At 36.7% G+C, this 16,933-nt stretch overlaps 1 protein-coding gene across 1 annotated transcript; it reads right to left on the bottom strand.

Annotated features, from left to right (window-relative positions):
• Positions 1-11,190: 11,190 nt before the first annotated feature.
• Positions 11,191-13,544, bottom strand: LOC121957153. The gene is made up of 4 exons (XM_042505675.1): positions 13,454-13,544; positions 13,272-13,365; positions 12,220-12,534; positions 11,191-12,143 (listed from the first exon to the last, which is right to left on the bottom strand). Exons 2-4 carry the CDS (start codon positions 13,354-13,356, stop codon positions 11,779-11,781), a joined length of 765 nt encoding a protein of 254 aa, XP_042361609.1. The 5' UTR covers positions 13,357-13,365; positions 13,454-13,544; the 3' UTR covers positions 11,191-11,778.
• Positions 13,545-16,933: the final 3,389 nt, after the last annotated feature.

Here is a 16,933-nt window from a genome sequence, read left to right as displayed (position 1 = left end):
CATCGGGAACATCTTTTTAATTTGAGCAGCGGTTTGCTGGTTTCTATCTGCAGGCTCTGTGATTGATTGCTTGGTTTGTAGTTTCCTTGGTGAAAGGTGTTGCGTATCGAGGAGCTGCTATATAAAACTAAAACAAGACAAGGGCAGCCTCTTTGCACCTCTCTGACACCTCTAGCATCATTATCTTTTAAAATAAATGTTATTATAGTTTGACAGAGAACTGCTATCTTTCCCTCCGGTGATTTAATATTATTATGGTGCTACTGAGTGTAAAGAGAGGGAGACCCAAAGGGCAAACTGGGTTTCTCAAAATTGTGGTTTTATTTTCACAGTATTATATTGGATTAACACCAAGGTGAAAATGCACAATTATATTCAAAGTCTGACTAGTATTTTTCCCCTGCTGGATATATTCCTTGAAGCTTGAAGTTGTTGCTGCTCGTAATTATTGCTGTTTCTTTTAACTTGACCCAATTTTCCATTTTCAACTGTTCCACTTTTTCCACACAAGTTTACACAGAAAGTTTTTGCCCTCAAGTTTTTTTCATATTGCTTTTTTGCTGGTTTAGTAGTCTATGTATGTGCTCACTGCAGACATACACAGTGTGTATGTAAAAAGCTTAAATTTAGACACAAACAAATGTAGGCACAGCCTATACCTAGACATTTTTCAGCTTTACTGCTCAAAAACGTGTTCAGCGTAATCAAATGTAATAAATTACACTGTTTTAATGAAGAAAATATTGTCTTAATAATGAAGCTTTATGCCACATGGCATACTAGTGGTTCTTTCTCTGCCTTTTGATTAGCCCCCACCAGTGAAACATAATGTCAAATTTAATTATGATTAAATTCAATAATTAAAAATGTAATTTCCACCCTACACCAGTCTGAAATTATATTATGTACAGTGGTCCAAAAGCTTGTGAAATTACCATCTAGTGTTACATGTAGTTTATAATGAAAATAAGTCTGTTGAATCCACGTCTTTAACCTTTTTAGTTTTGTCTCTCTTTAGTGAAAGAGCATGAACAGCAAATGCAAATTAAATCAGCATAGAATTTGCATAAAATAAGATAGCGCTGCTGCTGCTGTTGCTGTGACATATAGATGACCTACCCGCTGCCAGTTTTTATTGTGCACTTATCAGGTCTTCACAGATGTTTCACATTCACTCAGATGAAGAGAGAGTGCCTGATTGTTTAGTGTGTATTTGTTTTAACACTTTAAAAGTATTTTTTAAAGTCCTATTGTAGTATTTATTCCTAAAATCCGAGAAACATCCAAAAACCCAAGAAACGTCCTAAAATACCAAAGTATCCTGAAATCCTAGAAATGTCTTAATATTCAAGAAACATCCTAAAATCCTAGAAACATCCTAAAATCCTAGAAGCATACTAAAATCCTCAAAACATCCTAAAACCCAGAAATGTTCTAAAATCCTAGAAATGTCCTTATATTCAGGAAACATCCTAAAATCCTAGAAACATGTATCGGGCTGCTGCGACTGGCCCCTGGCCTTCTGTCATTTTGCAAAATTGGCCCCTAAGTAAAGCAAGTTGAGTCTCCCTGGTGATGAGTGTCTCCCTAGTTCAGGTGTAGCTACTTGATATGCGTGGGCTGAACCATGCATTGAATATAATCTCATGGGGGAAAAGTGGTTTAACGCACATTATTCTTGTCATGAATCAATCTGTCAGTGTGTTCTTTGAGGCTTTAAAAGATTCAGCCGTCAGCAGGGTGGATATGAAAATATATCAGACAACAAAGACCCTGCTCTGTTAGAAAAATCATAAAGTGGGAAGGTAATTTCCTTCATGGGTTGGTGCTGAACATGTAGGTCATTCTTCTCAGTGTCAGTCAGTGTTTACATGTGACTCGTGTCTGTGTCATCTCCTCACATGCTTACTTACACAAACACACTTCATTTACTCATCCAGGGAGAGGTGAACAAGTAACTCTCTTGTTAATCGCTGTAGGATAGGAATGTTATGATAAGTTTATATGATAGTATCTATCATGTCTATTTGTGCCATTTAATTGGATCATTCATTATGTGGACAACAAACTGTCAGATTGTAATTTTTTTTCTCCCAGCATTCTATTTTGGTACAAAAAGTTGTCTTTCCCCTTGCTGATCACACTCCACCTACAATAGACAAAGACTGTATCTAAGCAAGCAACATTTTGTTTAAATTGTATATTCTTGTAGAACAGAAGTCCAAGGAGAGAATTTATTACAGCCTTCTTATAGACAGGAAAAATGGTGGTAAGCTGCAAAAAAAATATGGAAACGAGACTTTTGTGATACTTTTGCGATACTTTCAGGATACGAATGATTTAGTCATCAACAACTTATGCAACATGCTACTTCAGGGGAAGTTGAATAATAAATCACATAGGGACCTGCTGAGAATTATAACATAGATATGTCTGTTTTCCATCTCCAGGCGCATTCTGCCCCGTGCAAGATAAACATATCATCTTGTTTTAAGGTTTTTATTTGTTGTTTTTCCCTCTCAAGACCTTCAAGGTTAACTCATTCTTTAAGCCCTGTAGATATCTTCAGGCGTGCAACAACCTTGGTGAAATTTGCATCAGCGTAATTAAATGGAGGAAGGTACCGCTAACACTGACAATTTTTCTTACCTTATATGACATTTTAAATGATAATAAAAAAGAATTAAGTTTCACCATTACCACATTGCTGATTCATCTTTGAGTGCTGCTGTCGTTACGGTTATTTACATTAACAACAGCAATGATATGAAATCCCAAAGTGTCCAACATTAAATTAATAAATGATCAACTGTAAAATAATTATATAAGTCAAGTGACAGAAATAAATGAAACAGTAATTTATAAATTATATATGAAATCGTAATCTTCCTCTTCAAACTCACTGATTTCCTCCATTATGACCATGCAAAAAGATACCAAGTAGCACAAACACAGAAATGTGGGATGATTTCATGATTTCATTTAACTAAAAAAAACAGCTGGAGGATAGTGTCTTGCTACCATGGAGACAAATGAAACCTTTCACTGACGCATAATTTGAAACTCCTTCTGTGGTCTAACACTCATCAAATGTCAAGACTGCCACCATAGATCAGCCTTTACGAAGCAGGGACAACACCCCTGTCTACAAGTGATATCAGAAAGTAATAACTTTCATAATAATTATTATTTTTAATAAGTAATTCAGTTTTTTCACAAACTGTTGTCCATATAGCTGATATATTTCAAGCAATACATTTCTAGGATTACTTATGTCACAATGTCTGTTGTAATTGTTTATTTCTGAACACACACCAGCCTGAGATCCACTGTTTGTACACAGAGCTGATTGTGTTGAATCAGCAGTGACGTGTTCCTCCTCACCAGTCATTGAGTTCAGCTACGCTGAGCTCTTGCCTGATTTCTCATTGTAGGTCCTAATGTTAGTGTACTGCCAGCTGTAGACTGCAAACACACACACTCCGTCATAAACATGACACACACACACACACACACACACACACACACACACACCCACCCACCCACACACACACACACACACACACACACACACACACACACACACACACACACACACATTGCACTCTGTCTCCGAGGCGGAAGTGGGAAAAATCTTGAGTGTCATGAACCTCATCAAGAAGGCGCAGTTGATCGGTTTCTGTTTGGGTTCCACCATGAGCCGAGGTTTTGTTTGCCTGTGTAATGCAGCGAGATAATGGATAGTAATGTGACCAGCCATGTCTGCCAATAGGGCGACTGTAGACTCCAGCGGACACAGCACGCCTGGTTTTCCTCTGATAGTGTTACTCACGGGGGAAGCAGCAGTTTCAGTTTTATTTTATATAAATATACCAAATAGATGATGTAAGTCTATGCATTGTTTTAAGGAAAACATAAATGTTGTTGAAATAAGCAAAAGTAGCTCTCAACAAGCAGACACAGACTTAATGAAATGCAAATAACCTTCCTGTTAATAATGTTTTTAACGCACTAGTCATGATGTGCCCATGAGACCATTTGATTAAAGTTTAAGCTTGAATAGCATCCCAATAGTTTGATGCCTAATATGTTTAAGAAATTGTAATTTTGTCAATATTTGTCTTCTGTATCATTATCACCACTGAATATCAAGTTTCATCTCAGCAGACATTAAGATTAAGTGAAGACTAAAATTGTTTTCATAGAATTTATTGTTTGGGTCCTCATAAGTTGTTACTATGGCAACATATGGGTATGCACCAAAAATAAACAATCAATATATGTTTGCAGTAATACCTCATTTCCACATTCCTTTGAGTGTGTATGTGAGTAAACCAAAAGTCCATTAATTCCTGTGAGAATCTCTGTCACCTTCAGTGGGTTTGCAAAACTTCTCCAAAATTTACTTTAAGTATGCTGAAAAATAATAAGCTTCAGCTTCAGCAGATTTTGGACTGCGCCACCAGAAAGTTTGGAAAAACAAGGTGTGACAATACATACAGTTAGAAATACTGTACAATTACAGTCACCACTACAGCCGACTTAATAAAAAAGCATCAAAGCCAAACTTGAAAGAGAGCAATGGACAGTAAAACATGAGCAATAAAACCCTCAAATTAATGACTGTACATTTTTCAAAATTAATGGAAATATATTGCTTTACACATACATTTTAACTGTTCATTTGGGCCTCCTTATGTAAATACAATGTAAATTTTGCAAAGTAATATATTGATGCCGTGGAGAGATAACTTAACGGGCCCTCCTGGCCCTCTAGGCCCTCACCGGCAAAATGTCACACAACTTAACATATGACCAGAAAGAGACGCTAAGGAACTGCAAAGAGCCACAAAATAACTACAAAAAAGGGGCAAAACAACAATAAAGAGATGTACAATGACCACAAAGAGATTCAGCAACAACAACACTCCCCACAAAGTCTTTCTGTGCATCTTCATATACGAGAGGTGGTGGGGCCTTTTGTATATCTGTGCCCAGGGGCCCATTGTCTCATACTCTTCGTTGTAGATAGTTAACTTAATGTAAAAAAATGTTAATTTTAATACAGATGTTTAACTATTCCAGGTCACCGTCTTTATTACTTTTGCCTGTATTGCTGCATCTTCCACTAGCTGCAGACTTTGTGAATGTGTACGCAATAAGTGTTGTGGATGTATGTGAATGACAGTGCTCGGTATCCACAGCTGGAAGAATAACAGGGTATCAGAGCGAGAGGGAGGAGCCAGAACAACCAGTTACATAAAATAATTGGAAGCTTATATAACTGTTCAATGTTTGATGTAAGATGTTTTTTATCGTGCTCTTGCGGCAGAGCTCCACTATCGCTATTAATTAAAAAAAATGTAATGATTGGAGGTTACATTTGGTCTTCCCACATACAAGTCTGTCACTGACAAAAAGTGCCTCTAATGATTATCAAGTTTATTTCTGGTAGAAGCTGAAGTGAAATGATGGATTTCGCTGGTGGAGTGGGTCAAACGAGCAGTTTCTCTAACGAGCACAACAGGTTTTGGTGGAAAAAAAAAGTTCTGTTATGTCAGACATTGGCACTACTGATACACTGACCTTTTTCAGAGCACACTGTTTGAAGAGTAAAAGATGTAACATGGATTACATTTGATATAATATCTGACCTAAATCTTGATAGATACTGTTTAAAGGCCCAGACACAACAAACCCACTTTAAAGAAGTAATGAATGCCGCTGTTGGTTGCCTCATGTCACCTGTGTCTCAACCAAAATGTTGCACTTAAACAGACTGTAAGGACTACAGCCAAGGGCCAACGACCATGTACATTCAGCGCCTGCGTGAGAGGAAATAACTCTTCATACCAGCAGGTGACAGTAGTCTGTAATGGCCCTTAAAAAAGGGAGACCATGTTCTAGGGAACAAAAACTCAAACAGTTATGAATCCTTTCTGCTAAAGAGCTCAATGACTTAAAAATACAAATAAGATAAGATAGTCATTTAATAGTCCCACACTGGGGAAATTTGCATTGTTACAATAATACAATACAATAGTAAAAGATAATTACAAATATAAAAAAATATTGATTAGTAAAAAACAAGGTGCCAAGTATAATAAAAAACAAGGTGCAAAAATAGTACCATAAAATTACAATAACAAGTTTGTTTATATCTCACTCCCTCTTGAATTTACCCCTTTTGTTTACATTCCTTACTTCCGTTTCTCTTCTCATGCACAGAACTGCTGATCAGAGCGATTTCATTCACAAATGGGCTCTGTCTCTGACACAGATTCAACATGTTGATTCAACATGTTGAATCTGTGGGGAAAAAAAGCAGACTAGTGTCAAAGGTAGGGTTGCAACAATATGAGATTTCCATGGTACAATAACCACCTCAGAAAACATCACTAATTCATGGTTTTACAGAATTATTAATATTATCAGTCAGAATTACCCTTGAAAGAATGAAAACAGAAGGGTTAGTCTTGGTTGAACAAATGTTTTATCACTTTAATTAAAGCTTGAAAGCATTTCTTAATGGAAGTATGTGTAAAGAGTCTCCCTTTTGAAAATAATTTAAAGGTGAGATTTTCTGTCCAGTTGAGTTGCTTTTTCAATGTTGTAGAAAAGCAAATGTACACAGTATGATAACCCTTCACTGTCATATCACAGTAAACCTTAAAACTGGTATATCGCTGCAACCCCTAGTTGAGGGAACCAGGGCAGTGCTAACTTCAGGGTCGGCCCATAAAAAACGTCATCCCTTGGGAACCCAGTAGCTCACCTGGTAGAGCGGGTGCCCCATGTACAAAGGTTATGTATAACTGCAGTGGCTGCAGTTTTGATTCCAACGTGTGGCCCTTTTCCTGCATTTTATCCCCTTTCTCTCGCCCTTTCAGGCTTCAGCTGTCCTATCCAATGAAAATATGAAAAAGCCCCCCCCCCAAAAAAAAATCCCCCAAAATTGTCATCCCCGCTGTAGAACCTTATAGCCCTTATTTTAATATTCCCAACTTTGCTGCAGAAAAACACATGTTTTTGCCTGGTACTAAAAATGCTTTTGGTAGCTAGTTAAATTTCCCATTTATGTAAACTATATTTGGTACAGTTTCATTTTATTTGGGCTTATAGTTATGCATAATTAAGGCCTTTACAACTAATGCACAGTTGGGTCACTGGCTATTTGTGGCAAATAAACACAAGCAATCAAATCTGTGTGAGTGACGTAAAGCAGAAACTTGTTTTGCTCTGTCAGAACAAAATTTCGTGACTGGCACTTTATAGGTTGAATACCAAGGAAATTAGATCTATTCATAAAGAGATGTAGCCATTGTGTACTCCTATTTTGGAGCACACGTTCCTTTATCACGGCTAAATCCTGCTGCAAATGCCAGTAGAGGAGGTTTTGAAAACATACATTTAACAAATATAACCGCATTGCATACAACTGATAAACTTAAATTGTGACAGACATGCGCAGCAAAGATGCAGGACATTAACAATAGGTGTTACTTTCATCTTAAGTATATGCTCACATGTCTCTGCCTGTAAAGGCTACGTGTGTGTATATATATATATATATATATATATATATATATATATATATATATATATATGTAATGGATATTACTCATATTATGTATTTGTGTGTGTGAAAAAATAAATTGAGTGAAAAGTAACAACCCCACTTAAGGATATAGAGAAGTGTCTTATTCTGAGAATCCATTTCCATTCACGTGACAATTACAGCAAGAGAGAGCTGTGAACTCGAGTCTGGGTTCATTCAGCCCTGTGACCATTTTAATGTAATCTAATCCTGCCTCTTTAGCAGCTGGGGACACGTGCACCACTGAGTAGCCTGTATTGTGCTCGTACATCTCAGGTTAAAAGAAATCTGTCCAACAGAACAAAGAATGTGGGAAATAATTGCAGCTGAATGGTTTGTTACATATGAGTACTGAATGTAGTCTACCACAAAAAGCCGCTAATGAGCATCTGAGCGGTTTGTGATCATAGGTCCTTTCAGTGTGTCCACCAAAAGCTTTTTTTTCCTGTCACATATCTCGACATTTACACATATTCAGAGCAAGTAAACTCTGTGCTCGGACAAGGGGAATGCCTCGAGTGAGAAATACATGTAATCACTAATGTAATATTTTCCAAAAATGAACTGCGCACTGTAACACTTTTTCCACCTGAGAAGCGTTTGAAAGACTGTCCCGCCAACAAGTGCTGAACAGGACTGATGAGAAAAATCTGACATACTGGACACCAAAGAAGTTAACTCTGGGGTTGAAAATGTCATATACTGAGACGAGACAGGTCCTTCAAAATAAAAACCACCATGGGTCTCGCTCTGATTTATTTAATTATAACAATGCTTTTTAAAAATGTAACTATGACAGTTCTTTTTTTAACCTCCTTGTAACTGTATTTTACTAAATGTTATTATAACAGAGGTGTATACAACTTTATTATATGACAATAGCTGCTTTTACTTTATTGTAACTGCGGTTCACTCAATAGTTTTGCGTTTTAGTAGTTAACGTTAGTTTCAAGGACATTTAAAAATATCGAGATATATATATTGTATTGTAAATATCTTAATATTATTTTGAAGCCGTATCACCCAGCCGTACCCAGAAGCTTTCATTAACCTGTTTGATTTGACCAGGGCTCCAATTTGATCCTGTTTCTTTCAGAAGCTTTGTAATCCTGCCTTGAACTGCAATCTTTTTGGGGACTAATATTAAAAAAATCCATTACGATAAATCGGACATTGAATCTGTGATTATTTAATTATTTATCAGTTTTTTTATTCAAAGTGAGAGTTGAAAAATGTTTACCTTCAAGGTAAAATGCTGCGCTCCTCGCTGTCAGTGGAGAAGGGATAGGACGAATATCACGAAGATCGTCCATCGCAAAGGACAAATACAAGTGCAAAACAACGACTGCGGGTTTTTAACTGTGAAAAAAAAAAAATGCTTTGGTGGACACACAGCCTTATTAAAGTAGCACCAGCAAATGACTTATGAGAATTTTAATAGACAAAAGTAACAAGTAAAGAGTTGCCCTGATGAATAGGAAAATTTGTTGATGCAGTTTATTACTGATTAAGGCTTCTCCAGTTCTACAAAGTGCTCTGTATGAAACCACAGTCCCTTTATGCTTTCTAAATGAAAGTAAATGATATCAGATAAATAATACCCAGGCATGTATGACCTTGACTTCCCTGCTTTATGGGGATTCAGATTGCTCCTTGAACCTTTGTGCCTTTTAAAGCTAAGCCTATGTAATTGCTGGTCTTTCATCTAATTTTCTGCACCAAGAAGAAATCCAACAAAACAGAGAGAAGCCAATATATTGTTTTGACGCAAGGCTTCAGCAGCTTCAGTTCGCCATGGCAACTGTGTTTTAAACTAGATGGGAGTACATCATCTCAATCCTGTAGTCTTTGCAGACCCAAAGCTTTAGGTAAACGGCAACGCCTGAAAACAGCTTAAAGATGTTTCTCTGCCAGATAAAATGCAAAGATTTTTTTTTCTTTTTTGTAAATGAAAAAATATGTGTTGTTATGTTTCAGTTTGGGATGATACTGTTTTGCAAACAGACACTTACACATGGCTCTTGTAATTACGAGCATATTTATTAATTTCTGACACACCAGAAGATAAACAGGATTTTCCACTTTAAAAAAACCCCAGTAATTTGCATTTAAGTATTTCTGATTTGACTTTTGAAATAACAGTGTTGGAATATTAATTGACTCTTCTCATTAAAATAAACTTGACTTTTTTTTTCAAAACTGCCTGTTCACAACGACAGTATTGCTGTTATGAAAGGCAAGATATAACGTGTTTTGTATTAGCGTTGTAGCGAGTGTGTTTTTTTTAGCCCACAATCCTTATCTGAGTTATTTAATACTGAATATCTGCTGATAGCGAGTACCTGTTTGTGTGTGTAACAGTGTGTGTGTAACAGTGTTTGTAGTATCGAGTCTCACATTAAAATATTAGGCCTGAATGATTAGTGGTTACAGATGTTGTACTGTGATGGTAGTCAGTTTCCTCTGTGTCCGGTTTTTCTGAGATTAATCTGCAGTGTATATCTGCTCTTCGCAGGGTCGTCTGAGTTCTTGCTATCTAGCCTCTTAAGTGCCTTTCCTGCTCCGGGAGCTTGATTTACCAATTTGTAGAGAATTTTTTTGACTTTTTGACTTTGAAGAGAATCAGCCGGGCAGAGAAGCACATTTGTCCCCAGTTCCACTGATGCATTGGCGTTTAAACCTTGAAGTTTATCTGGTGTTTAACCTAATGGCTTTGCCTCTGCTTGTGTAACCATGTCTGCTGTGATTAATGAAAGAACGCGATTGTGCAACACACTACCTGCACATGTCCTCACTTGCTCTCTTGGCTCACCTATTGTTGATGTTTATGGTAATCTTATCTCAGTAGCTCATAGTTTTGTCTCTTTCTGCCTGCTGAATGTAAACTAAATGAACTAAACTAAACTAACTAAACGAAATCTACTTCACTGGTGCAGAATTGAGGATGTTTTTGTTACCAATGACATCATGAGGTCCTCTGAAAGTAAGTGTTATTATCATTTAAAAAAAAAAAACAACAGAACTGTATACCAGTAAACACACAAAAAACACACTTTGCACCTAACTGTCCACCTAATTAAATCCTGGGTATAATTTTACATAAATGATCAACAACTGAGGCAGAAATACAAAAGCACAATCAACAGGCTGTGAATTTCACTTAATTTCCAGGCTAGTTCAACTAAAGCAGAAATTCTTTTGTGCAAAAGTGCAGCATGTTTGTGTTTTTTAAGCTTTGCGACACACTGAGGCCACACTTGCTTAAATTGGCCTGAAGATTTGCATATTTTAACATCTCTGAAGCAACTATATTTACAGTCAAGCGCAGTTAGGAGTGCATGCGTGTGTAAACTCGTATATCTGAACAACCTTTCAGACCCGTAGTCACAGGAGAGGAAATTTCGAGGAACACCATGTACAGATCCTTAAAATACATATCAATATATTACATTTCAAACTTTTTTTATATAGCATACCAGCAAAGTAAATTTAGAAAAAAGAAATCCTAAATACACACTAAACAAAACATCACAACAAATTGGTTAACAGAAAAAAACAGTAGTTAAATGAATGAAATGAAATTTCACAGCATATTGTGGTTTATGTGTCATATCATTTTATTTTCATTGCCCCTCAGGTAACTGCTAAGCCATTCACATGAAGCATGTCTGCTTAAAGGATTTGTCCAACTTTTTTGGACTACTACTTTCCTTTCCTTCAGTGTTCATGTATTTGCTATGAATTCAGAATACTGATTGAGCCCTCCTTTACATTGTTTATAATACGCAAGAGGCCTGTAAAAGCAGTAAATCAGCTGTCATTCCTGCATGGGAAGACTGCCCCCCTGTGGCCATGATAAAGTATTTAACTGGTCACAGTCAAACTACCAGTTAAACAAGACAGACAAAAAAACAGTGCCTTATCTGTAAAGTAGCAGTTTCATATTTTAAGGTAAAATCTGCATTGTCTAATCTGCCAAAGGGCCTTTTTGCATGGCTCTCAAATACAAAAGATTATATAAACAAAATATATACTCATTTAGTAGTAGCAGTGTTCAGCAATAACAGACAGCATGCGATATGTTATCAGGCCTGTTAAACATAAAGTCCACTACACCTAATACATGTTTCATTTCTGTTTTTATCAATCTTTTTAGTCAACGCTTGAATTCTACTTGTTTGTTATATCAGAAATTTCAACATGATGATTTCCACCATTATGCAGATCCAAAGCAGTTTGACCACATCTCCTGGTGACCTGTTGGTCTGTTTTCCAGTCACATGTACCTGTTGACTGTGGAGATACTTCCCGGCAGAAGGTATCCACAGTGAGCACTTATACGGCTGGCTCAGGTTTCCTTTCTGTGCATCTACCGTACTCCGGATCTCATACAGTTCAAGAGAGTCCACCGTTTCCTCTGTGCTGGAAAAGCCCGTTAAGTTAAGGTCTCCCTGGGACCAGTGGACAGTGCCACTGGGGTAAACTCCAGTGAACCAGCACTTAGCATTCGAGTCACTGAAGTTGGAGCCAGAATCTTTAAGGCAGTCTGTAAAGATGAAGGACTTTTAGAAAGATAACAGATGACAGTGAGAAAAAATGTTTAAGAAAAAGTTCTGACTCACCTTTTACTGTAACAGCAGTTGTCTTATCCTTAACTCCAGAAGTGGAGCGTAGTTTGCAGTGGTACGTTCCCCGGTCGTTCGGCATCACATTGAGGACGGTCAGAGTGAGGCTGTATTGAGGAGGCTCAGCTGTGCTGCACAGAACCTTGGGGTCATGACTGCCATTTTTGTATTGACATACGCTTTTGTTTTTCAGCCATTCAAATGATATAATTTTCAACTGGCCTGATGAGCTGGCTTCACATGGCAATGTCAGGTTATCTCCACACTGTGCAGACAACTGGGAAATGGTGTGGAGCTCCAGACTTTGACTGACTGAAATATCAGAGAGAGGGATGATGGGTTAAAGAACATAACTGCAAATCATTTACCGCTTTATTCTAATTTTGTCATCATTTATCATTCAAATGTTTAACTGAGCTTTTTTTCTTTTAAAAAAATGTCTCTCTAGACGTCACTAGAAAAACTCGTTTCAAACTATTATAATCATCAAAATCTGACTCCCAGAAACTCGAATAAGACTCTAGTTTCTGGGAGGCAGGTGTCTAACTGATGGATATTATAAACAGAACCAAAGCTGACGTTGTATCTTGTTTGTTCAGTTCATACCAAAACCAAAAAAAAAACCAATAGAGGGGGTTATGTGTGTGGTGCTATAATTGAGCAGAACCATATGGGCTTGGCTAAGTTATGTAGCGGTAATGCATATTTACTGGTGTGAATATATTATTAATCTTCTCATCTGACTCTCAGTAAGAGAAACAATTAGCTAGTTTCCCAAAATGTCAAATTATTCCTTCAAATCCTATAAATAGGGTTAAGGATGTTTGCCAGAAATAGAAAAGAAACTGAATAAAAAAAAAAAAAAATCAGTGTTAGACTTTTACCAATGGAGTCTCCTGTTTGCATTTTTCTCTTAAAGACCCACAACTTGTCTTTTTCTTTAAGCCTTAAAAAAACAAAAACCTGTCCCACAGTGATGGGCAAATACTTTGTAAAACATCTGTATAAGTCACTAACTTTTAAATCAGTTTACAAAATTGTTGCCTCACCAACACAGCCGACTGCTGACATGAACCAGATGACGGTAACTCGGCTGAAAACATGCTGTGTCCACACACCAGAGGAGAGACCCATCACTTTGATCTGTGTTAAAATCAACGTTAAGCACATGAGATGGAAATTACACACAGAGAGCTAACGAGGTACATAAAACAAATTTGTCTGCACTCACCACACACTCTTTTTCATCCAACGTAGATCTCTACGCTGCTAAATTTACGAAGGACCGATTGTATAAAGTCAGCTGCAGGGTTTAAAGGAAGCCTCAAGTCATGTGGTGTCAGGTTTTCACTTGTGCAGGTGAAGACACGTCCTGGAATGAATGCCTGCTGAGGAAATTTTGGTGCATTTAACCCTTTGTTAAAGGAAGCCCAAGGACCATAGAGATTATTCTATTTTCCTAGTTTTTGAATGTAAAGATATTTTTTCTCAAGCTTACACTTAATTCTGGATGAAAAAATTATTTTTTTTATTTTATATTATTTTATTATGTTTAACCCAAAAAGGTGGGGAGGAGTATTTATCTCCGCAAATATAAATATATTGTGATCAAACATACACCCAGTTCATATGCATAATAATTTATTATCATTATCATCAGTATTATTATTATTATTATTATTATTATTATTATTAATAATAATAATAATAAGTATACTATATAGCAACTTTTTAAACAAGATATGCACCACAAATAAGGGCATTATAAGCGCAGAGTGCTTTACATGAAAACAGACAGAATGAACACAAAACAGTAATTCAGCATAAGAGGACATTAAAAAAACAGTTTAAAACAAAATTTAAGTTCTTAAAATCATAAGATAAACCATAACTCATAAAGTCAATAAAGATACAACATTTGTAGAAGAATTACAGCAGTCTGAAGTGTTCAAAGTTTTAGAAAGTCAGAACTATTTAAAAACAAGATTGAACAGATGCTTTTACTTTTTAGCTTTCTATGAAAAAATTATTTAGTGAGCTGGTTTCTCTGATATCTATAGGTAGCGTGTTCCATATCTTTGGAGTGTAATTGACGAAGGCTGCATCCCCTTTTGTCTTCATCATCATGCCACACACGTTTAAAGAGCACAACATGTCGATCCTACTTGAATCTTGGTCAAACCTGACCTGACTACGTGTCCTTTTTTTCCATCAAGAGCTTATTACCCACAGAAAATTTAAAAAGGAACTTGTCATTACATTTATTTCACGATTTCTAATTATTTCTCGACATATATATATATTTTTCCTCTTTTCTCCAACTTCTGTTCAATATAGTTTCAATTTTTGTATCTTTTGTTTTAGTTGGATTAATGTCCACTGAAACTTTTTCTACTGATTTTGTTATTGCTACTTTTTCTCTTCAAGTTGAGGTGAGGTTCATTTTATATGCCCGTGGCTTCTTGACAACTTTTTTTTTTTTATTTAACTTTGTGAAATTTATGCAGTTTTGTGTGTGTGCAACTAGGGAAAAAAAGGGGAATTTTAGTGCCAGCTGACAGCAATTCAATTTGGCAGTTTCCACTGGTGGAAAAAGGAGCATTGTATTTTTAACACCAAGTGTGAATGTAGTCTTTAAGATGCCTTTAGCCATAGCTAATCATTTGTCAACAAGCAGCAGAAAGAAATAACTATTATATATCTTAAATTTATTGTATTGTCTGAATTATATTTAACCTGCTGCTGCTTTTAACAACTCTCTTACTTACCTGAGGACTGCTCTATTAGAAATGCTTCAATTTAATTTAATCACTGAGTTATAATAAGAGCAACATGTGTAAAAGAGATACATTTACCATGTGCTTCAGTAGCAGGCTACATGTCATAGCAACAGTTAAATTTGCCAGCAGTTAGATGCCAAAAGAACAAACGATGTAGGCTGTAATTAAATAAATTAAGGGAGAGAATGATGGGCTGATTTCCAAAATCCACAAGCTCCGTGTTTTTGTGAGTCCTGCTGACAGTTGTTTTGGCTTTTTTTTGCAGTAAATATTTTATAGAAAACATTTTGTCTCTTTATTCCTCACAGCAACAGTCGCACCCAAGATGTATTAGATTTGTCATTACTTTCGCTTTTCTTATGAAAACTTCTGAGAAGTCCAACCCACATTCTCTAGTCTTACAACAAACTGCATTGTGTGGAGAAGAGAGGCCTGATTGTGAAAGCCAGTGCTTCTATCAGCTAGAAAGTGGTGGAAAAACACTGGTGAAAATATCTGTCCAGACATCTCCAAATACCACAGTGATCCTGTGTATGAAAAGGTAGGCAAGCATGAAATGACAAGTTAACCTGAAAGTTAAAGTTTATATTTAAAGAACATAGGCCCCATTTGCACCTGGTATTAACATGATCTGTATCTGGATACAATATCTTTATAATTATACTTGGAGGGGAAAAACTGGTTTTGGTGGAAGAAAATTGGCAGGAATAGGCAGATTAACTGCCAACAGGGTGTCTGGTCTTTACACGCAAGTAATAAGTAATGTGGAGCTGCTGGGAAATCAGGTGAGCACCAGGAATAAAGATTCCTGGTGGACAGGTGAGGAATGTCTGAACAAGATCAGCTTTACAAAGACAGAGAGAGACGGAAAGTGTTTATGATGTCAAACAGTTTGCTTTAATTTCTGAATATAAAGATGTATCAGAAAAATGGCCAGACTGTTTTTAAGATAGATGTAAAGTTTTGTTTTGTTAGTGTTCAGTTTTCTGCGTGAGGTCATTGTAATCACTGTTTTCATTCCCTGTTCAGCACAGCATGAAGTCTGAACACACACAGGTGCGGCCTAACTAACTTTTTTAGGTGCTTTTTCTTCATTTGAGTTGAGAAAAAGTTCAGTTCAGTTGCCTTCAAAGTTGAATTAGATATTGTGTAAATTGTATTGAGACATTGTTTGCACCACTTGATCATGAACTTATTCCTCATCTCAAGTTTGAGATTACGCACCATGTCATGAGAGATAAACACAGTTTAAGGTTCAGGTGTGCCGAAGTGATGTTGCTGCTTTTTTCTCTGGACATCGGTTAACACTTTGGAGCAGATGCTGAACACCAGTGAGACCTAACCTTATATTGTAATTGCTCGTTATTTGCCACGTTGTTTCTGGTGACAGTTAACAGAAAACAGTGCTGTCCTGCAGAAATTTACTGGGGTAGCTGCCAAGGCTGCATCCATTTATTTACTTTTCCTCTTGATATTTAAAACAGCTCATTTTCATATAACATGAATTAAAGATTAAGGAACAAGAGATGGTGTCATTTTCCAGATCACAGCTGATGTTGCATACATTAAAAGTGTCACCACCACTTGTGCTCTGTCTTTAACCTCACTGCTAAAGGTGTGAAACCTTTGATTACTCTGACGGAGTCATTCTGTACAAAGACAGTCAAGAACAGCCTGGATATGAGTGTACATACTACTTGTAATTATATTTTATAGCCTGGGTAATGTTCACCAATATCTACATGTGCATTGTATTTCATGAGTTTGAGCTGGTGTGTTTCATTCTCCAGTGCGTAAGAATTAGGGGGATTTAGTGGCATCAAGTGGTGAAGATTGCATATTACAACCAGCTGAAACTTCTCCTGGTTGGAATTTTGTCAGTGTTCGTTGTTCAGGAGTTTTTTTTACCAGGAGCCGATTTATCCGCAGTT

The sequence above is a fragment of the Plectropomus leopardus genome, chromosome 17 (genome assembly GCF_008729295.1).
Source record: "Plectropomus leopardus isolate mb chromosome 17, YSFRI_Pleo_2.0, whole genome shotgun sequence".
In the NCBI taxonomy this organism is placed as follows: domain Eukaryota; kingdom Metazoa; phylum Chordata; class Actinopteri; order Perciformes; family Serranidae; genus Plectropomus; species Plectropomus leopardus.
This window is presented reverse-complemented; position numbering and strand designations above follow the sequence as displayed.